Below are 25238 nucleotides of genomic sequence, written 5' to 3'. Positions count from 1 at the left end.
TATGTCACAGATTTTTTTTTTTTTGCTTTTTGGGTTATATGCGGGCAGGAGTGATAGCACAGCGGGTAGGGTGTTTGCCTTGCATGCAGCAACACGACCGACCCGAGTTCGATTCCTCTGCCCCTCTTGGAGAGCCCGGCAAGCTACCTAGAGTATCTTGCCCTTATGGAAAAGCCTGGCAAGCTACCCATGACGTATCGATATATGCCAAACACAGTAACAACAAGTCTCAGGATGGAGACGTTAATGGGCCCACTCGAACAAACCGATGAACAATGGGAGGACCGTGACCATGACCGCGGGTTATACCCGGCAATGTACAGGGGTTACTCTGGGTTTTCACTCAGGAATTACTCCTGGGGGACCACATGGGATGCTGGGAATCAAACCCGGGTCAGTCATGTGCAAGGCAAATGCCCTACCTGCTGTACTAGTGCTCCAGTCCCACAGTTTTTAATGTGAAAGGATTGATAATATCCGTATACAATAGTCAAGGAGTTCAACTCATTTTTGCAGATGTTTTCTTCTGCACCAAGCTATCTCCTCTAATCTGCTCAGCATTTACTTACTCTCATTGTGGTTTAGACTTCATGATCCTGTGGGGATTAAACCTTACTCAGTCATAGACACTTGTGTTTAATTACTACTTTAAAAAGTTTTACGGGCCTGAGTGATAGTACAACAGGTAGGGCATTTGCCTTGCACACAGCCGACTGGGGTTTTATCCCCAGCATTCCATAAGGTCTCTCAAGCACTTCCAGGAGTGATTCCATAGTGCAGACCCAGAAGTCAACCCTGAACATTGCTGGGTAGGACCCAAAAAGCAAAAAAAAAAAAAAAAAAAAATTAAAAAAAGAATTTTTCCACACAGTTCTGCAAGCTTGAATTTGAAACTTGGGTTAAAATTCAGATGTCAGCAGGGCTGGCACTCCCTCCAGAGCTCTCCAAGAAGAATCTTACCACTTCCAGCTCTGTTGGCTGCCACCATTTCTTTGTAGATGGTGGAGTAAAACACTCCAGTTTATAACTCTCTTTCTACCTTTATGTCCAAATCTTTCTTTCCCTTTCTCTGATGGGACATTTGTGATGAAATCTGAAACTACACATAAACTTTAAAGAAATCTCCCTGTATCAAAATCCTGCTTGTATCAACAAACTCTCTTTCCCTTTACATAAAAGTTATATTTTCAGTTTCTCCAGGACCTGATCTTTGGGCATCACTGTGCTGTCTGCAATGATCTTATCCTCTTGAATGAAGATAGGGATGGAGTCCAGTGAACTTCCTGTGAAAATATATGTAATGTGTGGATTTGACTTGAAAAACACTAATGTTTAGAAGAATCACAGTGAAGAATCACTGTTCATTTTTTAAACATGAACTATCATGTTACCCATCCAAAATTTTACCTATTCTTTTGGCTTTTTCACATTTAAATTTTTCAAAAATTCACTGCATATGTACCTTATTGTCTTTATAACTTTTAATCCATCTTTGATTCATTATAATCTGGCTTCCACACCTTATCCTTCACTGAAACTGCCTTTGCTTTGATAGAAGATATAAATTGTCATTCAGATGAGGAGTTTCATTTTTTGAGTTGATTTACCAGGCTTACACAGTTACAAAGTTGTTCATGATTGGGCTTCAGTCACACAATGTTCCAACAGTTGTCCCTTCACCAGTGCACATTTCCCTTCACCAATGTCCCCAGTTTTCCTCCTGCCATCCCCAGCCCCCAAGTCTGTTTCCCAGCAGACACTTTTCCTCTCTACCGATGAGGATATTTTGAAAGTAAGAGTAGATATTGTCCTAGATACTAACCACAAAAGAGCCAGATGCATAAACTAGGCAGTCCCAGGAAAATTAAGGGATAAAGTTACCTATAGATGACATTTTTGTTTATCTTTACAACTAAGACAAGTTCCAAATATACCCACTTCACTTTCTTTTTATCACTATTGAATTCTATCTTTTTTTTTTTGCTTTCTCTACATGCCCCTTATTTTTATTACTTGAAATTCTTTCTCTAAGAGTAGTTGAATTGATGGTACATGTTACATGAGTGGTAATGTGCAATGAAAATATTTGTGGTTGTGTGGAAATGAAAGTATCAAGAACATATCTAAGAGTAATGACCCTTTTATATGATAAAAATTTTACTTGGGGTAAAATGGCAATGTATGATAGAAATTCTAGATATATAAGAAAGGAAGTCATAACTGTAGGATTGTTGTTCATTGTGCCTTATGTAATGCTGGGAAAGAAGTATCTCGGAAGACTTCCACAGAGAAAAATGGGACTTTATATGCCAGAGAGAATGAGTATTGCTGGTACCACTTACATCTGACAATAAATCACTTATTCTAGCATGTTTGATAGGGAGCAATTGGAAGACATATGATATTAGAATCATACAGTCCAACATAGGATAAGAATGGGCAGAGGAAGGGAACACTCAAATTGATGCTGTGTAATGGACATTGTAGTTAAGGACTGGGTAGAAGGCAAGAGTGAAACTCAGATTTAATCATGCCACAAAGAGTAAGATAGGATCAATTCATAGAGGGAAATGATGGGATATTTTGTGCTAAAAGAGAAGTAGTTTATTATCTCCGGGTGCAGAAAATAGCAATAATGACCGGCAGATTTCCCAGTAATGATGTAAAGACTAAGAGAGCAGAAGCAACATGAGGATTCATAGTCAGTCAGGCACAGGACCTATCTGTTTATGTCTGCTTTCCCAGATGCTTATTTGATAAATTACCAATAATAGAAATTTGCCAGGGGGAATGCAAATGGGTCAGGGAGTTATAATTTTATAATTTGATCCAAAACATCTTAACTAAGCACAACTATAACTGCTTCAGTGAAAAGGAAACAACCAACACTCCTTTCATTAACAAGACTGAGATTTATCTCACTCTCCAGTAAGAACTAGGAGTCATGAGCAAGACCGGAACAGTTATATAGATTAAAAAAACAGTGCTGCATGATTTTATAGAAACAAAATAGTATATACAATTGCATGTGTGCTTCAAAATTTTGTGTCCCATATATCATGACTATCTTCTTTGTGTTCGAAAATGGCTTCCCTTTCATTTGGAATCTAAACCTGGCAGCATGCATTGCAGAGATGCAGGAAGATATAGGCCAGTTCTAACTCGAGTGTTTCTTTTCTTACCTCTCCTTTAGTCAAAGAAGGACAGATGCACTAACAATCTGTCCTTTACATGGATAAGCCAAATTCTTTCCCTATCTGGACTTTTGTTTGACGTTGCCTCCTTCTGGAATGTTCTGTGTCCCCTAATATTTATATGGATAATGGCGAAGTATCTATTCTCTTGTTTCAGTTAATTGTTAAACTCAGGAAGAAGTTTTTCTGCTATCTAAAATTCCGCATCAATAACTGAGTCATCTCTAAAGATATAAAATTACGTATAACAGTCTAGTTTATAGCACTCAATTATAATAATAACTATTGCACCAATCTATTCTTTGTTCATCTCTGCTAGTAAATTATAAAATCCATTAGGGTAAACATCAGTTTTATTTTGATAACTGTTGTTTTCTTCAGTGCTAACTCAGATATTTGTGCACAATAAATATGCATCTATTTATACTATAAATATTCATGTGTATATGTACTTTTTCTCTTTTAGTGTATAAATATGAGATATTAGATTTATCCTGTGATTCATTATTACCCTTAGCATTTTGTCTGGATACCAAGAAAATAAAAATATCTTAATAATCATACTGTCTTTTTTGAAAACTTTTTTCACTTGCATGCATGTTATAAATTATATTTGCAAAATTAGAATCTTACCCAAACCATCTATTAGCTAAATTTATAACTATATATTTTTAAATATATGAAAAGTTTCACAGATATCAAGGAGAAAGACAGAGCACAAAGGCAAAAAAAGCCAAAATGGCACATTTATTAGGCATTTGTCAACTAATTTAATTTTTTTAAAATGTAAGAGTACTTCTGTTTATTCAGCCACTGATTAAGCTAACTGAAGTGGGCATGAACTCCACAACTAACTAATTTAAATTTAAATTACATATGTATATGAAACCCTTGGATGCAGAATATGAAATAAATGTAACTTGTGAAACATTTTATTTAGAAAAGAAAATAAGTCATGGGCCAGAGAGTTAGTATAGCAGGTAAAGAGAGTGTTAGTAGAGTGGGTAAGGAGCTTACCTTACACACAGGCCACCTGGGTTTGATCATGAGCACTCCAAACGATCCCCAGTGCATCACCAAGAGTAATCTCAGAGCACAGGACCAGGAGTAATTCCTGAGCATAACTGGGTGCCCCTCAAATTAATAATTCATTACACTAATGAGTCAGATGTATAAAATTAAAACATCATTGTTAAAGTTCCACCAAAGAATAGTTTCAGTTTGAATAACAAGAAAAGTAATTTAAGGATTACACTACAAATTCAAAGTATAAGAATTAAATCTTAAGAAATATTAAGGTGAAAAATTATTCTACTAAGGGGCACTTTGTCAAACTTGCATAGTCAGAATAGATATTAGCAAAGACAGGGAAATTAAAGGAATGTCATTAATTTATAAAAAAAGAATGTTAATTAAAACCCGAAGGAATCTGGAAAAAACTAGTTCTGTTATTTATTTCTAGAAATCTTTTCAACTGCTAATGAGAACATTTGGATTATTTCAGGAATAATTGCCTTAGCATTTATTGTATCAAGTTATGAATTTCTATAGTTAAGGTGAGACAGAGAGATTAGTCATAAATGAAAGGAAAAAGAGTAAATCAATATGGAAATGGAAGTCACTAGACACAAATAGGCTAAGCATAGATTTAAATAAATAAGAAGGATAAAACATAGGTATTTTTAAAATAGCTAGAATACAAAATTTACAAAGGTATTTGGATAGTTCCCCCTAAAACTCCATCTTAATTTACCAATGATAATATTTATGTACTTAGAAAAATCTATTAAATATATAATTAAAATATATTAAATATATGATTAAAATATATTAAAATGGGAGAGAATTAATAGCCTTAGAGCATTTCTCTTATAGCATTATAAGTAGGCTACAGAAAAGAAGAGATAGGACGTCTGCTTATTCTTGAGCTTTATTCCTTTTTACATACTATATTTGGTGATCAGAAAGCCAGGTAGAATTAAAGGAAGATACCAATTGACTTGGCTAAATTACATGGTATGAAAACTAACGAGATGGTTTCAGTAAAACGTTTGTAGAACTCAAGGGGTAAAGAAATGGATCTGAGAACATTTCAAATGTACAGATGGTTAATTTCACATTCATGTGAATGTGACTCCATCTTCCATCTTTTGTGAGGGAGGAAAGAAAGAATTGCAAGAAACTTTAAAATGTAACAATGAAATCAATACTATTAATGCAATCAATAATACACACACACATGCATACACATATGATTTGGGGGGCACACCCAGCAATGCTCAAGCCTTAATTTTTGGTTCTGCACTCAAGAAATCCTCCTGATGGGCTTGAGAAACCGTATGAGATGCTGGGGATTGAACCTGGTTTGGCTGCATGCAAGGAAAACAACTTACATGCTGTATTATCTCTCTAGCCTTCAAAGATTTGATATTTAAAAAAAAGTAGTGGTACTATAGATAATCAATGTTAGGAGGATGGAAATAATATTTAGAGAAAAGGATACTGTGTGAAAAAATTGAGGAAATAAAATGATATGATACATCTGAATATTTTTAATAATTATGAACACACTAAAAACACATAAAAATGAATCTAACAAATGTTGTAGTGGGTGAATTAAAGAAACATTCCATGAAAGGCTATATCATTTGCCTTTCTGGATAACAGTTTTGATTAATCTTCTCTGAATTTTTATTTACTTTCTAAACTATTACATTCACCTACATGTGCACTTGAAAAATCTACTCTGTTATACCGCATAAGTTTTTAAAACATAGGACTGTTTTCATCTTTCAGACTGTAACCGTTCCTAGGAAGCAATTGTGCAATTGTAGGATAACATTGGTTTGTCCTTTCTGCCTTACTACAGGGAGCTTAGGTTTATTGGGTTACTCCCATCATAGAGCTCCCATTCCTCTGTGTTTATTTGTAACTTCTTTCTTTGTGTTCTGTTGACTTGTTTTTCTCTTCTCCTTAAGTCCTTTTCATAGTTAATGCAGAGCAATGTCCTTTTTGTATGGACACAAGAAGACAGTTAATGCTATGCTTTCATAACTTGGGAGTTAATTGACTGTGAATGATATTTACCTCCTGGACATCTGTTCTCTCAACTTAAGCCTCACTTGCCCTTACTTGCTAGCACCCCAAAAGCAGGGTCCTCATGAGGGACTTGATGAGGGCAAGCTGTGAGCAATTTGCTACCCTGGTATCAAAATGAGCCTGGCCAAAGCGCCATATTACTTAACTATAAGTTAAGAGCATGGTCGTGAACAAATTCTGTCATGATCCCAAAAGTAATAACTAGATTTGGACCCTGCTAGGGTTAGGAAAATTTAATCTGGCCTGAGCACTGTAGCCTGAGCCTGTGGTGAGATGTTCCCAGGAGAGCTACCCTACAAACTCAATGTATCTCTTACTGTGTCCAAACAAAATAATATTAAGAAGTAGAATTAAGATGTTAATCAAGATGTTAATTAAATTATTGGATTAAAGAGAAGAACACCCCTAGGTGGTGTTTCCACCCTTGAGCCTGATGGGTGGTCAGGAAAGGATTTTTTATGCTGATTTTGCAACAGGACTGGTTGTATCATCTACCCCCAATGCTGGGGAGTTGGGGAGAGACAAGAGAGTTGGAGAGAGATGAGAGAGAGAGAGACAGAGCAGGGCAGTAAGATGGAGCGTGGAGAGACTAGCAAGGGGGACAGTGGGAGAAGAATGTAGAAAAATAATATAGGAGCAGGAACATGGAGAGAGAGAGAGAGAGAGAAAGAGAGAGAGAGAGAGTGTTCAGACTATGAGATGGAGATGGAGCACGGAGAGATGAGTGGGAGAGAAAGGAGGAGACAGGAATGAGGGGCAGTTTGAAACTAGAATGGGGAGCTTAGTGAGAGTGGAAGAGGCATGTGGGGAGAATGGAGAAATGGAAACTGATCAATCAACCGGCTTGGCCCTAATTTCTTCATCCATCTGCCCACGTCGGGGAGAGGCCCGAGACCACAGAACCCAGTTGGTGAGAGGGAGAGCCACCAGGGCTTCCCTAGCCCCCCGGAGATTACTTTCTATTCCCCCATCTTTTAAGCCCTTAGTAAACACCATTTGAGTTTTTGTCTCTATTAATTTGATTAGTCTATGTAACTCATATTAGCAGAAGCATATACTCTGTCCATTTGTGAACTTACTTTACTTGGCATAATGTCTAAGTTTTTTTGCATTATATAAGTGTCCTTTTTTACTGTTAAGTAATCATCCCACTAATATGTTACTATATTCTATCTATTCATCTGTTGGTAAGTGAGTTACTTTTGCCCTTCTGTCACTATAAGCAATGCTTTTGTGAACATAGATGTACAGTGTCTGTTCAAGACTATTCAACTACACATCTAGAAGTGAAATAGCTATATTGCATAACAATTTCTTGTAATTGTTGAGGACTCCCTACCAGCTTTTCGTAGTAGCCATTCTAGTTTTACATTTCCTCAAAAATGGAGTAAGGTTTCAATTTTGCCACGCTGTTGGCCAAAACAAAAATTGTTTTCTCTAAATGGAATGATTATGAGAGTTATAATTAGACTATCTTTAAACTCTTTCTGTCTTGTCATCTGTGGTTCATTGTCTTCAAGCAATAATTTAGTGAAGAGTTATCTGCATGCTCCGAATGTTTATCAAACATTCAATACATGATTTTCTTTTAAATAATATATTATGCCAAGATTAATGTTTCAGTATGCATAGAAATAAATCCTTAACAAGAGAAGAAAGAAACAGGCGGCTTAAATCAGGGTGGAGTATCTAGGGTACAATATAATGGAGCCATACCTCTCCACAGAGAGCCTCTATAACACAGTTCCATAGAAAACTCTAGAGATAAATTGGGTTAACATCTCAGAGTTGTCTCAACCAGAAGCAAAAGAGCCTGGGATATGTCAGCTATTAGTAAGCTCAACCTGAGTGTTCCTAATTCTCTGGACATGCTGGCAAAGCAAGTTCTGGCTTAAACTCTTCAGTAAAAGTATATGGGTATTGAATATTGGGAAAGAAATAACACTGGACGCCTGTATGAAAATTATCTACTGACTGATGGTAGAGGATTGTGTCACAAACTTCAAAGGAGGGAATATCTATTGTGAGGATAGGAACACATAGGCAGACGTTGGGTCAAGACAATATAAATAAAATAGAGAACAAATTTTGTATCAAAACTTTATTTATTAAACAAAAAATGCACCATTGGAATAACATTTCTATAAAAAATGAATATGAGACTGTTCTACAGTGATTACAAAACCCCCTTTTCCTCATGGAATAGTATACAAGATCATGTGTAGAAACAGTCATTGTTTTAAACTGTAAGCAAGTTTCCTTTCTCATAGAACAAGATTTACACTTAAATATTGCAATCACTAGTCTAGTTTGGTTAACAATGCTAGAGTCCAACAATTCAAAGAAACTCTTTGTGGGCTCAAAATACCTTCCCTGCCCCACCCCTTCTCAGGTATTTTGTAGCAACAAAAATTTTCTTTTTCCACTAAGGCTAGTTAAAGCTGTAGTATACCCATTTCTACCAAATAAACCTACCACTAGCACACTAACTATCTGTTTGAATTGCAAAGCCCTTTGAGAGAATGAGTAGCATTGGTGCAAAATGCCATCAGAATATTTTCGGTTTGCTGTTACTTTGTTTGAATGACCTTGGAAAAGGAGAAGGCAGAGAGGATGGAATTTCAGTGGAGGCTTTGCCTAACATGTACTCATACTCATCAACGGACAGTTTACTTCCAAAGTGGCCCCTCTGAGAGATGGGGGCACTGCAGCTTTAACAGCCGTTTCTAGATTCCCAACCAGATCTCCCTTTTTATCATAAATTATCCAAAAAAGAAGCCACTCTAAATAATAAATTAAATATTACTTATAAAAAGTACGCCCCGTACCCACCCACCCAATCCCCCAAACAAGCTGACAATTCACAAAGTTCAGAATTGTCAGGTTTACCCTACAATAATAAAAAACCGCATTTCTCCTCCTCTCCAACATTCCTTTCTTGCATCTGAAAATACATTTTCAGCATCCAGTAAGATCCCTTGGTCCATGCTTCTGTGATCATGACATCTTGCAGACTTTTGCTGTTGCTCTCCAACCAACAAAATATCAGAGGATGACAATGTATAAAGGCACTTCTCCAACTGAGAGCAGGAGAAGAAATCCTTCAGAGTGCAACTAGAAGTCCATAGAGTGAACATTATCCAATAGTGGCAATACGAAGCCAAGAATAAGATTCATTTGCTGCTATGGGCATGACATTTTCTTCCATAACTTATCACTCACCCAGAAAGAGCCAGGCATTTCTTTTTAGAGTAAGTACTTTTGGAAGCAGGTATTGGATAGCAAGGTATACTGGGGCATGGGAGTGCATGTTTTTGTTTTAACGGCCTCAAATCTCATATAAAACATCTTTCTATGATTCTGAAGTATCTAATGTAATTTTAAATGTTGGAATCAAGTGAAAAGTTTTTCTGTAAAATATTAAAGTGATCTCACAAAATTATTGGAGAAATACAAATTATGGGTAAAATGATGCTCTGAAAGTGATTTTTATAAAAGAGGAAGATTGAAATTTGAATATTAGAACAACTTCTGCAGCTCCAGAATGTCTCGTGTCTATGCTTTTGAGCAGGCGAGGTTTTTAACCAGTAGAGTTTTGGCCTTCAGACTGGTCTCCACTTGCATGAAATAACCTCACTGAAGGAGAGGGAACAACTTTCTCCACATATATTTTGAGGTTTAGATGACTTTTTGTTTTTTTTGCCCTTTAACTTTACCTAAAGCTAGGAAAATTTTGTTTTTCTTTCTCTAGTGGAGTATAAACAGTTATTATAAAGCCATAAGAAGTTTGACGCTAGGATACATTTTTATCTAAAAAGGTAAAGTCTTTAATGTTGACTTTTTCATTGGAATTAGAGTTTGTTACAGTCAGTTTCCCACTGTATTTAAACAAAATCAGCATACCCATGTATCAAGAATGAGTAAGAATCCTTAAGCAAAATCTGATGACTTCCATATGTACTTAGAGGGAATGCCAATCAGTGTCAAACTTTTTGATCATTAGATATTGTTTTGAATGAGGCACTGTTGTTGGACAACACTACATTTTTAGTTTTTAACAAGGCAGAAGATTTTATATACATTTCATTTTGAGTAAATGAACAAATTTTTGCAAGAATAATGTTATATCTAACTCTGACAGGTAGTCTTAATAGATTCACCATTTATATTCCTTGACTTATTTTTTCTACACTGTTCAATAGTACATTTTATAATACTGAATTGTAAAATTCTGTCCTTTAAATAGTCTAGAAATGTATAACTCTTTTACACAAAGAGGTAGCAGTGATTTGGTTTTTGTTGAAAGTGAACTGCTAAGAAATATTTAAGTTTTGGCTAGACTATCATCCAAATACGCTTTATTCTTCTTGGAAATAGCTATACTTTTGGGAGTTTAACAAATGCAAAATTTCCTAGAGGAAAACAATAGCTGTCTTTTCACGATGAAGTGCCAGAGAAAACTACCAAACTTTTTTCAAGAGATGCTCCTGTTTGACAGTTCAGTGTGATACAAGGGAGGCCTGAGCATGCCCTGCCAAGTTTTATTTTCTTCCTTTTCAGAGAGAAATGAGTCCTGGTGGCCAAGCTTCTGGTTGGCCGTTAGCATCACCCTATGGGATCCAGAGAGATTTATGAGCTTAAAGAGCCCTGTATGTAATGAACTAGACTCACAGTAGGAACAAATAGAAGCTATCTTGCAGTATACACAGGCTTATTTTTGTCAAGAGATCAGGAGACTTGAAAATTAAAATTTAAAAATTACCTAGAAACAGAGGCAGTTTTACACATGTGAACCATTTGAACAACTGGGGAGCAAAGTTGTATAGAAGTTGTGTTAAAGGCCATGCATACTAAAACCAAGGGGTAAATCACAGGGCGAAATTTAAATTCGAGAGAATGTAAATGGATTCTGCTCTATATGGAACTTGGCATGGAGCTAAAATTTATTAGCACTGCCAGTTATTATAATAAACCATTGTTTTGTTTAAGGAAGCAAGTTTCAAGGTCATGCAGCAGTAATATACTTCACATTTTAAAAATGGCTGAATGATGCACATTTTCAATATTTTTTAAAAAAATTATTTCCTAAAGTCACTGACTTTGAAATCTCTATCATTTTGTAAAAAAGTGAAGTTTTGGGGGGCTGGAGCGATAGTAGAGTGTGTGTGTGGGGGGCTGGAGTGATAGTAGAGTGGGTAGGGTGTTTGCCTTGCACACAGCAGACCCAGTTTCAATTCTCAGTATCCCATATGGTCCTCCAAGCACCGCCAGGAGTAATTTCTGAGTGCAAAGCCAGGAGTAACCCCTGTGCATCTCCGGGTGTGACCCAGAAAGCAAAAAAAAAAAAAAAATTGACTTTTGGAATATACTCTATAGATTGATGACTGACTTTGAAATCTGTGATTTGGGAGATGATAATAATCTGAGATTTTAGGATGTGCTTCTTTGCATGTTAAATGCCTTCAAGAATGTTCCTTGTTTATGACCATCAGCAAAGGGAGACCATTCTATGACTTATAGACGGTAAGGCTAACCTAATAAACTTTTCTGAAGTTAGGGATTATTTATGCAAGATTAATTTTCATGTTAAGAAATGCCTTGTTCCAGATCAGTGGAGGGTTATTTACCTAAGCACCCAGATGGTGGGCAAAAGTAATCTGCCCCATAGAATAATGTCACAGAGTTTTACAGAAGGACTTCAAGAAAATCAGTGAATTGTTGAAGCACTCTTGTTGAAGGAACTATTTCGCAAATGGACCGGACTTTCTAATGAACCATTGAACAAGCCCTCTCTTTGACATCAGATTTCCTTCCCGACATAAAACTGTAAAAAAATAATCTGAATTATTACTTCTGTTACAGTGCCATTTTGCTCAAAATATTTCATTCAGGGATTCGTATATAATTACCCACCTAATAAAAGGAGCTATTAGGTTGTAAAGATCCTATCCCTTCCATGCTCTTTTAAAATTATGACCTACTCAAGCTTGAAATCAAAGGCAGAGCTGAAAGGAATAATTCAGCCGAAACTCCCTTATTGGGTTTTCAAGTCGCCTAACTGATAAATATGCAAACTAGCTCCCTTTTGGAGATTCAGCTGCATAAACAGGGATTAACTCCAAATGCAGCAGAAAATTCAGAAACTAAAAGGGTGCACACAAAAATGGTCTTAACTTCACCTAGTTCCAAGCTGTAGATAAACATGGCAATACGTTTCAAATTCTAGCTCACAATGAAAATGCGGCTTTGAAAAGCTTCCACTGGACTTATGAGGCATCGAAAGTGTCAAGTGGCACCTTCCCCCTTTCCTCCTCGCTGTCTCTGGACAGGCATGGTCTAGAAGATTCCTTTGGCAGTGGGCCTCATAATTGCCACTTAGCAATGGTGCCTGCTCTAAGTCAGAGAGGACTCTATTAGTGGTGCAACTGACCTTTAAGAGAAGGTGCTGTTTGAGGCTACCTTCCATTTTCTGTTTCTTGCTTGGGACCTGCTGTTCCTAGGCTTCCTGCCATTTCCACAGGGCTTCATCAGGGAGGTTGGTGAGGAGGCCATGCAATATCTCCTCCTCAGGAAGGAATGGGGTGGAGAGTTAGTCCTGCCGACTCCTGACGGAGATGGCCTTGGTGAAGCTTTGAAATAACATCACAGTGTGGTATGGCACAAGAGCCACCCAAAATAAAAAGTGTCCTATCACAAGCATACGCATAGAATTGTCTGGGAAGATTGCATATTGTGTCATCTTTCAGGAAATGGACTGTATGGACTGCCACTAGCCAGGTGCCATCACCTGCAGTTTTAAGATCCTACTCTCCAGACATAAATGTTAACCAGGAGTGGATTTATAAATACTTGCTAAAATCGGTGAATTTTACAGCCACTTGCTAATGTTCACCACTTGTGCAAGATAAATGACTGAAATACAATAACCCAAGCAGTTGCTGTCTGTCTTTTGTTTACTGATTTACTTTTTTTTGTGCTATCAAGAAAACATCCAATCCTTTGGTGCTATATAGAGAGAAAAATTCCCATGGGTGCTGTTTAAAGTTGGAAACAAATTAGTGAGCTTGCTCTGATTTGCCATGGCATGGTACAGGCTTAAATAATGCACTTGCATTTTTGTAAGACTAGATCTACACATGAAGAAAACGACAAGTCTCGATAGAGGAAAACGTAAGCAATTGTTATGACATTGTGGTCACTGCAGCGGCAAAGACCCAGGACTATTCTAGCAGCTTCAGCTTTGACATTGCAGTGAAGATGTATCTTTAATCTTATTAGGGACCCTATAATCATCACTGTAGATTTCCTGATGCCTGTGAAAGAAGGGATGCTTATTCTTTTTTTTTTTTTTTTTTTTTTTTTTGCTGCTTCAGGATCTTCTGTAACTGAGTGATCCCAATGTTGACCTGTACAGTGGTTAGAGTTCTTGGGCACAGGCGTGCTGTTTATGGAAAACGGGTATGCTGCAAAGTTCCTGGAAAATTCACCTCATCCATTCAGCAATAGGTTAAAAGGCTGAGCCTGTTATGGCATTGAGTTGCTTCATTAGCCCTTCCAAACTTGCCATTTGTTCACTCAGATCATCCTGTTCATAGACCTACAGGGAGAAGGAGATCAAAGCGTCAGGAGAAGGAACTACCAAGATGTTCCTTTGTGAAGGTGAGGATTATGTCTGGTTGCTTCACTCTAGACTCTCAAGCAAAATGGTGCTCACATAGCTACTGAGCTCTGAATATAATAACTGAATTAAAATACTAGTGATAAAAATGGGTGGTTGTTAGTAATGACATATGGTTTCACCAGTTTCATCCCAGCAATAAGAAAAGGACTTGAAATTCAAAGACTTGAGGGTTTCAAATCAAATTCTACCAATCACTGGCTACTTTGATTTTCCCCTCCATGGGAAGTTAACTTCTTTGATAGAGTTATTATAAAATGATGATGACGGTCTGTATGGCGGAGGCAGAGGGAGATGTAAAGACTAAGGGTTGTGGAGGCATCTGTTTCCTAGGTTATTCTGAGCATCCTGTTTCAGTACCACCTATTAGTGTTCAGTATGTGATGACTGTAATATATGTGTACATATATATATAGTATTCTTTGAGGTATTCAGTATTTGGGTTTTTTGGGCAGGGAGGGGGGCATACCTAGCTGTGCTCAGGAATTGCTTCTAGTCCTGTGCTCAGGGATTAGTTCTAGTGGTCATCAGGGTACAATGTGCACGGCAACGATTGAGCCAGGGTGCAAAACAAGCACCTTATTCCCTCCTTCCCTCCCTCCCTCCCTCCCTCCCTCCCTCCCTCCCTCCCTCCCTTCCTTCGTTCCTTCTTTCCTTCCTTCCTTTTTGCCACACCTGGTGGTGCTCAGAGCTTATTTCCAGTGGTATTCAGGAATCACTCCCTGTAATGCTTAGGGGACCATATGGGGTGCTGGGAATTGAATCCAAATCAGCCTTTTGCAAGACAAGAACTCTGCCCATTGTACAACTGCTCTGACACCACTGAAGCATATTTTTATTTTAGACTACTTTCCATAGTGTCCTTACATTGGCTGGATCCTCTGTTGGTTTGTGGCTTTCCTCAGATACTTCAGGGGCTGTTGGTACAGAGACAGGAAGCAAAGGAGATCTTGCCTTTCCAGCTAAGCCAAGAGAGGCTGTTTTCACGTGAGTCTTGGGAAGAGTAGGCCCTGAAATAGAAAATATAGGAGTGAGGAAAGTAATGTATAAAACATTCCGGGGAATAATCTCTCAAGCATGTAAGCCAACTCCAGTGGGTTGGCATTGATTTTAGGTTATTGTTCATTCTGTAGTATAGAGATGAATTCTGACACAATGAATGAGCTCGTTTTATTTCTCCTGAATGGAAGACAAATTCTGATTATGCCTCTCCAGATGAAGCTCCACCAGTCGTAAGTAATTTCAAGTGGATTCCAAATCATGCTGTGAAAGGTTGCCTGGGAGCTTCAGACTCTTCATCACACCCTAGAAAGTGTCCGGTGAGCTCATCTGGCCCCAATCTTAACTTTGGACCAGAAATCCTTATACTAAGCCACCTAAATGAGCTCAGAATTGTTTAATTATTAAGAATATTTGTGCGGTTGAAAGATACGACTGCTCAGCTTTACAAATTAATATTAGACATTGTAGTAAATTTAAAAATATCTTGATAGTTAACCTGACATTCTTATTAATAATGTCTTTTGGGAAAACAATAATATTCTATCCTAACTAGAATAGCTTTTTACCATAAAATACTTTCTAATAATGATGAGAATTGTGTGAGGAACTGCTGAATTTCTACTAGGTGACATTTCTGTCTATTATACCCAATGATTACCTTTTATTATGAAGTTTGAAATTTTCTTACAGCTTATGGCTAGCGTATAACTTTATCTCTACAGTTGACAATACTTATCAGGGTTTATGAAATTAGCTAGTATATCACACACCTATAGACTTTTGTCATTTCTAACATTTTGACCAAGACCTCAGCATAAGATATATGGAAAAAAGACATGGAGGAAAGATATGAAATAAGACATGGAAATAAATGTGCCACTTATTTCCTATTATCAGTGATGACATTGATCTTGAATAATCTTAATAGGTTACTTTATATTTGGGGGAAGAAGTTGTTTTGATAATTCTTTTAAAAACATAATTCTGGTTACTAAAACTCAAAAGTGATTCTACCATCAAAGAACTTCATTATTCAAAAATGAATAATGGAAACAATTTAAGTAAGCCAGTGTGATTAGCTATATATTAGGCAACAGTAAATGATAAATTCTAATAAAAGCATCATTTTCTATCCAAGACCTAACATATACTTCCTTTTTCATTAGCACTATTTTTACTCCTTTATGCTTTTGAGATCAAAATCTGCAGTTGAAATGATTTATCACTAGAGGGTGATCTTAAGTTTTTGGTAGCTCAGATGATAGGAAAAAGAGAGAAACATGAATAATTTTCCTTGAAAGAAAATAATGTTTTCTAATTGCCTACTAAGCTTCAGGTCTATGCTGAGCCTTTAGTTCATTTTAGGAAAAATAGAAGTGGGAACAAATGAGGGATTTATTATTCTAATCTGCATTCAGGTGCTAGAAAGCTCAGCTATATACTAACCATGTAATCCTTTGTTCCACTAACTTAACTTCCCTTGCCTGTTTATCTGTAAAGTGAGAGCAATAATCATCTGTGAGGATTAAGTAATATTATAGATTTAAAGCACTTGATACCTATAGCCTTTTCAAATAGGCCTTAGTTATTAGTATTAAATTATCAAAACAATTCTACTAAGTATCATTTTTACTTGCACTTGACGACACCAAAATAGAAATTAGTTTCCAAAATTAACACATTTAGAAAAGGGTAGACAGTGTAAGAGTTTGCATCAAGCTCTACTTCTACTGAGGAAATTAAGATTTCATCATTAATATGATGATTTAGTCTTTCTAATTTAAATGTGGTTTTCTTTGGTTTTGAGTTTTGAGGACACACATGGTAGTACTCAGGGCTTATTCCTGGTGCTGGAGGCCCTTATGAGGTGTCAGTGTTCAAATTAAAGTTGGCCACGGTTAAGTCAAGTACCTTACCCTCTGAACTATCTCTCTGCCTTTAAGTGAGTTTTTAAAGAAGCAGTATTACAAAACAACAGCAACAACCACAATGAAAACCCTAGTTCAAAGTAACTTTAGGGTAGAAAGTTATCATGGTTTCCCATATTGAATCACATTATAATACAAAGAGAAAAGACAAAACTCTTTTAGACAAAAGACAATACCATTTGCCTATTGAAGCTACCTCTAGCCTTTTCTTTTATAGTGTTTTGCTGTAAACATGGTATTTTCAGAGCTAATTTAGTATAAAGCAAAAATCACTGTCACTGTCACTGTCCTCCCATTGTTCATCGATTTGCTCAAGTGGGCCCAGTAACATTGTCAGACTTGTTAATGTGTTTGGCATATTGAATACATCATGGGTAGCTTGCCAGGCCTTGCTGTGTGGGCAAGCTACTCTTGGTAGCTTGCCGGGTTCTCCGAGAGGGGCAGAGGAATCAAACTCGGTTCAGCCATGTCGGCCACATACAAGGCAAACGCCCCACCCGCTGTGCTATTGCTCCAGCCCATGATCATAAAAACTCAAGTTCATAGTAGACTTGATTCTTATATGATAGTATAAAAAAGTCCTTTAGATGTTCTAACATATGTAACTCAATAATATAGATAATAAAGTACTTAGTGTAAGGTAGAATTTTCATAAATTATTTGATATCTGCATCATTGATATGTACAAAGAAAAGTCACATAAAAATAAATGGCATGAGATACAATATCTTTGGCCGTAAATTAAAATAGTTCTCTGTTTTATACTAGGAAAGAGAAGAATAAAGATTATCTTAGAATACATCAGACTAGTTTAAGTTCCTAATAATTTTGACTTCTTTGTTGTCTAGTTTTACATATAGCATTCGCTCTAAAAATATTTTATGGTAGTTTATTACCCACTCAGAATCCAAAGATTTGGGTAAGTCTACAGTCTTTTATATTGCCTGGAACACTTATTTTATTGCACTAAGATGCAGGTATGCCTACAGAATACCATCATTCATACTAACAGAAATAGAACCATTATAATAATTGATTTTCTTGAGTGTACAGGCAACATTACACATTCCAAACCTACTGACTGTTGAACAATGTACAAGACACTGCACTTTACAAAAGGAACTGAGGACATTGTTTGGGTTCAAAGACCACACAGTGTGTTAAAACCTAAAGTGACGGCCTTTTCTCAGGTAATATTCATAGATTCAAACAAATTTCAAGTGTTATAATCTCCAGGGCTCTTGGAGTTCATCTAGTGCCCTTCACTTTATTTTGTTGAAACGGATACTGAGGTCCCTGAAGATCAAGAATTCAAGGTAGAATTCATTTCAAGAAGATTTCAGTACAGGTAAAGAATTCAAGCAGTCTCAGAGGTCATTATTAGCACAGTTTGATGTTCTAAATGGACTTACCTTTCTTTCTCCTTTTCCTGAATGGAGAGTTAAGAAAGAATTTTGAGGAAAATTTCCTAGGAGGGATTTATCAACAACCAATAAGACAACTTTTGTCTTAAATTTGCCTGGTAGTAAAGAAGATCAAATGTTTTAAAACAGAAAACATCCTATGTTGGAAAGTGGAAACCCAGGCCTCTAGGTGTGCATTAATACCATCTCTGTGCTATTTGTATTTGAGTAGAGATATGAGTAGATGCAGTGAACAGGTAAAAATTACACTACTCAAATACAAATGCTCAAGTACAAAGTTGAGTATTGATAACTCAAATACAAATTAAGTAATGTGAGACTCAGATAATTTAAAACTGGACACTGGTGAAACCTGAATCCTTAGGTGTTCACCAAATACACCCTCTCCTTCCCCATGTATTTGTAGTTTGCCATCTGTTACTGGCTCCAGTCTTGAGTTTTCACTCTGCATATGCTTCCATGGGGCCAAGAAAAGAGCCTTAACTCCATCACCTCATAATGGAGATTTTACTACTAACCTTCTCAAGAAGCTCTATTCTGAATCTATTTTTTTTACAGCATTCATACTGAGCAAATATTTTTCTATAAAAACACCATATTGTTTTGCTTTGTTTTGGAGCCATACACAAGTGGATTTCAAGGCTTATTTCTGACTCTGAGTTCAAGGGATCAATCTTGGCCATGCTCAGGGGAATATGAAGTGCTAGGACAGATTCCCAGGTTGGCTGCATGTAAGGCAAGGCACTCTACCTGCTATGCTATGGCTCTAGCTCCTAAAATAACCATAGTTGTGGTATGTTCATGCAAGAGAGCAGTTTAATCACCTGGCATCTGGATTCATATGTGATGGCCAGGGTCTTGGTTTAATCTGAAGAAGGCAGTGGGAAGCAGTTTGTTATTTTGCCTACTGATATATTACTGTTGGCAGACCAGCTATACTGGCTTCGTTCTTTCATACTGAACCTTTTTAGAGATCGGTGCAGATGAAACTCTGCCCCTCTTCCTCACTTGCTGTAGTAATTTTAGGGTTACCCTCACGTGTATCAGCTTTTTTCTTGTAACCCTGTTTTTCTCACTCACTTCCGCAGTCTTCGTACTTTCTTCATAATGGGCTGCCTTGTGGTGATAGCTTTTGCCTGCCCAGTGGTGTTCTACACTGGAAGAGAGCAATAATCTTGCCTTCCCCAGGAACTCATGGAACATTAACAATTAGAAAGAGCAGAATATTAAACTCCTGTTCTTCAATGTCAAGAAATGACAGATTTTTAAATAGTTGTTCTTTTTAATTATTATTTTTTTAACATCTAGGGAACTGCCTACAGAGAAGGTTAAATTTATAATTGGTCTAAACATAAATAATGTCAATGACACTTTTATGAGTTCTACCGAAGCAGCATATCAAAGCAAAAGAAAAGAAACAATCTTTTCCATGGCTTCCAGATGCTATGTTAATGTAATTTTTACCTGACAGTTGACATCCTTTGTGATTTCTCCTAAAGATAAAGAACTTTCAGAGTGAAATAAAGGAAGCCGTATCCTTTCAGAAGGGAACATCAGCAGCAGGAACTGAGAAGAATGGCTATACTAGTGTGTGGAAAACCAGAAAGTCTCCGTGGACTTACAGATTTGAGACATGAGGGCTTCCCAGTCCCCCAGACCAAGATGATGTACATGACAAAAAAAATTTTGATTAGTGCAGTGGGTAGCGTATTTGCCTTACACGCGGCCAACCCGTCAACCCAGGTTTGATTCTTCCACCCCTCTCGGAGAGCCCGGCAAGCTACCAAGAGTATCTGACTCGCATGGCAAAGCCTGGCAAGCTATATGTGACATATTCGATATGCCAAACACAGTAACGACAAATCTCATAATGAAGACGTTACTGGGCCCACTTGAGCAAATCAATGGGAGAGCAGTGCTACAGTGCTATTATTTATTTACTTCTTCCCTGCAGGAGCATTAAATGAATTTTATCTATACAAGGAATATACAGCAGAATAGAACAGAATGAGGATTCAGATAAATATAAAAATATTCTAAAATATTTCTCATCAGAGACTTAGAATTTGATCTTCTCTAGTTTTTTGAATTTGAACCAAAATAGCCTAAGTTTTTTGTGTATTAGTTTATCTCTTTATCTCTAAATCCAGATCTATTTCTAAATCTACATTTTTAAATGTTACACAATTTCATTTCTAATCGTTATTAAATTTAGACAAGTAAGGAGAATATAGCTCTTCTACCTATGCTTATACTTATATATGAATTTTTTTTGCTCTCCATAAGGTTTAGGAAGCATTAGTTGACTCATTGGTAAAAATGAATCCAAAGCAATCATTCCTAGCATGTGAATACTTATCTTCGAAATTACAATAGGATTTTAAACAGCTGCTTTCTAAAAGATGTGTTCTATCATTTTATATTTTAATATTATTAGTGCAAGCTATAATAAGCAGGGCTTTTTTTATTTCAAACTAACGACAATTCGACTAAATTAATTCCTATTAAATTGCTATGAATATTACATCTTAAGTCACCTAAGATTAATTGAAAAAATTAGATTTACAAATGTTTTAATCTGAAATCTAAAGATTTCCCTCTCCCCAGGGTGCACGTTGAAGAAGTGTTTCAGCCGACCCTTAGGTGGAACGCGTGATGTTGATATGCTAAATGAATGGATTTACCCTGATACACAACTAATTAAGTGAGTATCACTTTGGTTTTAATGTTATTTTCCTCAGCAGGAACCCGGGAGCGGGGAGAAACAAATGCTAGCAGAGTTCTGAGAGGGGCCAGCAGCATGCATCAGGTGGAGACGAGCTGCCTCAGCAGGAATCGACTGTTTTAAGCTTTATTTTCACAATGCAGTTATTAAACATTTCATTTGCTCATTAGGTACATAATATATGACTGCCAGGTGCAGACTCCTGCCAGCGTCTCCCTGCAGAGGGTTCTCCCCAGTAAAATGATTCTTGGTGAGAAGTGTTAGATTAAAGAGCAGCAGGAATAGAGGGAACAGCTCACCTGGGTCAGATCAAAGGACAGTGAGCAGCACAATTTGGATTCCAGTATACATTTCCATATCTGGGCTCGCTGTGCCATTTATTTATTTATTTATTTATTTATTTATTTATTCTGCTTTTTGGGTCACACCTGGTGATGCTCAGGGGTTACTCCTGGATCAGCACTCAAGAATTACTCCTGGCAGTGCTCAGGGGGCCACATGGGATGCTGGGAATTGAACTCAGGTCGACCGCATGCAAGGCAAACACCCTACCCGCTGTGCGATCGCTCCAGCCCCTCACTATGCCTTACTTCCTACCTTTTTCACTCCTTCTTTCTTAACAATGGAGCTCAAATAGGTGACTTGGAAGAGATCTGGATGGATTCTCATCTCTCCCGTGGCTCTCACCTATTCTCTGAGCCTGCTAAAATCGTCGGTGTAGTCTCTCTTGCTTTCGTTTTTATGTTGGGAAATGATGGCTACTTAAAGGGATGAGCATCTCTGTCAGCACCTGGCTGACATCAGACTTTGTGGTATTTTTCCTGAACTAAAGCCTGCGATAGAAAAAGGCAATTAAAAAAGCTTCAGAAGCTGTGTACTCAATTCTGCTAGTTCTGAGGCTTCCTAATTTAGAAACTTCATGGAGTAAGAATAGTTCCAGGAAAGTCATCAGTGATCATGAGACAAAAACTTACCACAACAGTTCCTTTCCTACCCATTCTCTAAATGATTTTCAGCAGTTCCCAGGCTACACTGTAATAAAATAGCTAAATAAAGCAAAGCAACTACGAAATCAGAACTACACACATCTGTAATTCATCGGCAGGATCCCATAAATAAGATTTAAAATGTCAGTTCCATGTTATTTCCAATATAATTTAAAGCAGTCTAATTTTCTTGATAAGTTCTTTTGCATATAATGTCAAATCCAGGAGGAGACCTTTTAGTTAATTTTATGAATGCCACACATCATTTTTGGTTAGTTATAAAGGAGATATTTGTATCATCTGTCAAAAACTTATCATTTTCCTTCCTAACCTGTTTTTCAACAAGGCAGAATAGGTTTGAGTTCTGCATTGATATAAAAATAATACAACTGTGTATGTTTTGTGTTCCTAGGAAGAAAACTGTCAATTTTATTCCTCATGGAAACTAGATATAAAAATGCCTCTTTCATCCTTTTTCCCCCTGGTATGCTAGTGATTAAACTTAAGAGAAACTACATTCTTAATTCATAAAGAAGCAATAACACTGTCTAAAGTTCTCATGTTTCATGAAAATATCAAATAGTGTGAAAACAATGCAGAAACTCAGATAACAGTTTTGCATAGCTTTTGCAATTATATACTCTGTGGAATGCAATAATAGCTCATATTCATACTCATTACTTTGTAATAAATCATATTTCTGGTAAATATTTCATATGAAATACAAATATAGTAATTTTCATTTCAAAACTAATATATTTTATAGTATCAGAAAAATTTCCTTTAGACAGGCAATTTGATTTCCATGCAAGATTCTGTTTTATATAAAATTTTTGATTACTCTTGACCAGATTTGTTAATATTCTGATACAATCAATTTTAAAATCTTATTTAATTCTTATTTGTTTGTCCATTTGTTGGGAGGGGCATACCCACCAGTCTTCAAGGCTTACTCCTGGCTCTGCCCTCAGCGATCATTCCTGGGGAACATATGCAGTGCTGGGGATTGAATCATGGTCAGTGATGTGCAAGGCAAGTACCTTAACCCCTGTACTATCTCTCTGGTTTCTGATTTAATTCTTTACTATAAATCATCAAACCACACACACACACACACAAACACAGAGGCACACATGCACTTAGATTGGCACCTACACAAATGCCAGAAATATATAAAATATATAATAACTGACCAGATAGTAACTTCTATATCTCATTTCAGAATTGGAACACTAATAATTTGATCAATCTATTCCAAATTTTACACACATACCTCTGAGACTGACTAAAACAGAACAAGAACAGATTTTTAGGTGGATGGCTCCCAAGCAATGCTCAGGGGACTTGATGTCACTCCTGACAAGAGTCTGCTGACCATGTTTCCAGAGGTGCTGCTTCAGCCTGGTGGTGCTGGAGGCTACCAGGGTAACATCTAGAGATGCTTAGGGGTCATAGGTTTATACCTGCCAATGCTCAGGGCACCATGTGGTACCAGGGATCAAACTTAGGTAATTTATCATGTAAACCTCTGACCCCTAAACATACTATTTACTGGGCTATCTCCCCAGCCCAGTAAATAGTATGTTTACAGTTTATAGAAAAATAATATTTTCAGAATTCAGTGGAACTTATTGTGGTGTGCTTATTCTAATTGTTGGATTTCTCTCAACAATACTTGTGAAACCCCCATCTCCATTCCTACCCTGATGAAGATGTGTGCTATGGGGGAAAATGAGTCAAACAGCATTGCCATTTTCTCCACTGATCATTGTCTTTGGTGTATTTTTCTGCTTTTCATCTAAAAGGAGGTCTATACTTGCACCTCATCTACTTATTTATTCGCCATGGCTCTCTCAGCCACCTGGCTTTTGCCCTCACCAATCTATCGAAATGTCAGGTGTAAAGGTCATAAATACGCTCATAATTTTTCAGTCTAATGGGTCTCTGCCCTGTAAACCTCTCCATGGGATTTATTAGTTTTATGTTTCAGTTCAAAGATTCATAGCAATATATTTGGAATCAGGATGCTTTTACAAACGATTTTGTACAAGTAGTATAGTTCAAATCTTTTTCCTCTTAGGATTATATAACTAAATCAATGGCATATTCCAAAGGCAATGACACCTTTATGCACTTTATATAGATAGGGGTAAAGTGAACTGATACTGTAGTTTCCTTGGAGATGTCACAAAACTCAAGATGATGGGTAGATAAACAAATATGCAAAGAACTAAGAGAAACATTACTTATAGACTTTGGGAGGTGTATATATGGGAAATTGCTGTAAAGTTTTCTGGAGTGCTTGAGGTTTTTTTACTTGTTTATTTTTTAGGTTTTGAGTCACACCCTGTAATGCGCAGGAGTTAATCCTGGCTCTGCATTCAGAAATTACTCCTGGCAGTTCTTGGGGGACCATATGGGACAGAGGATTGAACCTGGGTCAGTATGCACGGCAAACACCCTAGCCCCTGTACTCCCCCTTCGGCCCCAGTAGTTGGTATTTTTTATAATAAACCCTAGGAGAAAAAAAAAACTCTGGCATTTCTGAATCAAAGAAATAGCATATGTAAACCCACCATTTCCACAGATGTTCTCTCCTGATCCAAAGAAAAGTTATATTTTTATGTTTTTCTATTTCTAATACTTTGTTTACTGCCTTATAAAGTCTAAATTTATCTTAAATTCCAATCATTCCCAACTCTTTTCCCAGGAGTTATCATCTAATTATTTCCGCTTTAGTTTATATTTTTCATAGAAAAATAAAATTTTTCTCTGAAATGACTTGCCATATCAAATCTTCACTTCTGACTTCCCTCTTTTTCCCCATATACATCATATAATTCCAATAGGGTCTCTCATTGCTCCTTTGTGTTCAACACACTTCTCTGTTGCTCCTATTCTTATACTTATTTAAGGAACAAATCTTATCTCACCTCTGTTTTTTGTTTTTTTGTACGTTTGCTGATAATTATGTTCCTAAAAGACACAGATTTAAAACAACTTACCTTAGAACTCATCTTCTCCCTCATCCTTCAAATCAAATTAACTCCTCTACTCTTCCAGCTGTCTCTTCTATCTGTTTTCATGTCATCAATCTGCATCACACACATTCTGTCTCAATCTTGATTTACCATTTGATCCTCCCAAACTCTTGCTGTTTCTACACAGAGTTGTCTGTCCTTTATCAGCTTGTTATTTTGAA

At 36.9% G+C, this 25238-nt stretch overlaps 1 protein-coding gene across 2 annotated transcripts in view; it reads right to left on the bottom strand.

The window, feature by feature from the left end:
* Positions 1-13648: 13648 nt before the first annotated feature.
* DCC (DCC netrin 1 receptor) overlaps positions 13649-25238 on the bottom strand; it is a 1215565-nt gene continuing 1203975 nt past the window's right edge. For both annotated transcript variants that reach the window (XM_056138055.1, XM_056138056.1), the window contains 2 exons: positions 14839-14981; positions 13649-13890 (listed from right to left, as the gene is read on the bottom strand). In XM_056138055.1, the coding sequence (XP_055994030.1) occupies positions 13801-13890; positions 14839-14981 (233 nt within the window). In that variant the 3' untranslated portion in view covers positions 13649-13800. The remainder of the gene's footprint in view (positions 13891-14838; positions 14982-25238) is intronic.

Source organism: Sorex fumeus, unplaced genomic scaffold (genome assembly GCF_029834395.1).
Source record: "Sorex fumeus unplaced genomic scaffold, SorFum_2.1 ptg000128l, whole genome shotgun sequence".
Lineage (NCBI taxonomy): Eukaryota > Metazoa > Chordata > Mammalia > Eulipotyphla > Soricidae > Sorex > Sorex fumeus.
This window is presented reverse-complemented; position numbering and strand designations above follow the sequence as displayed.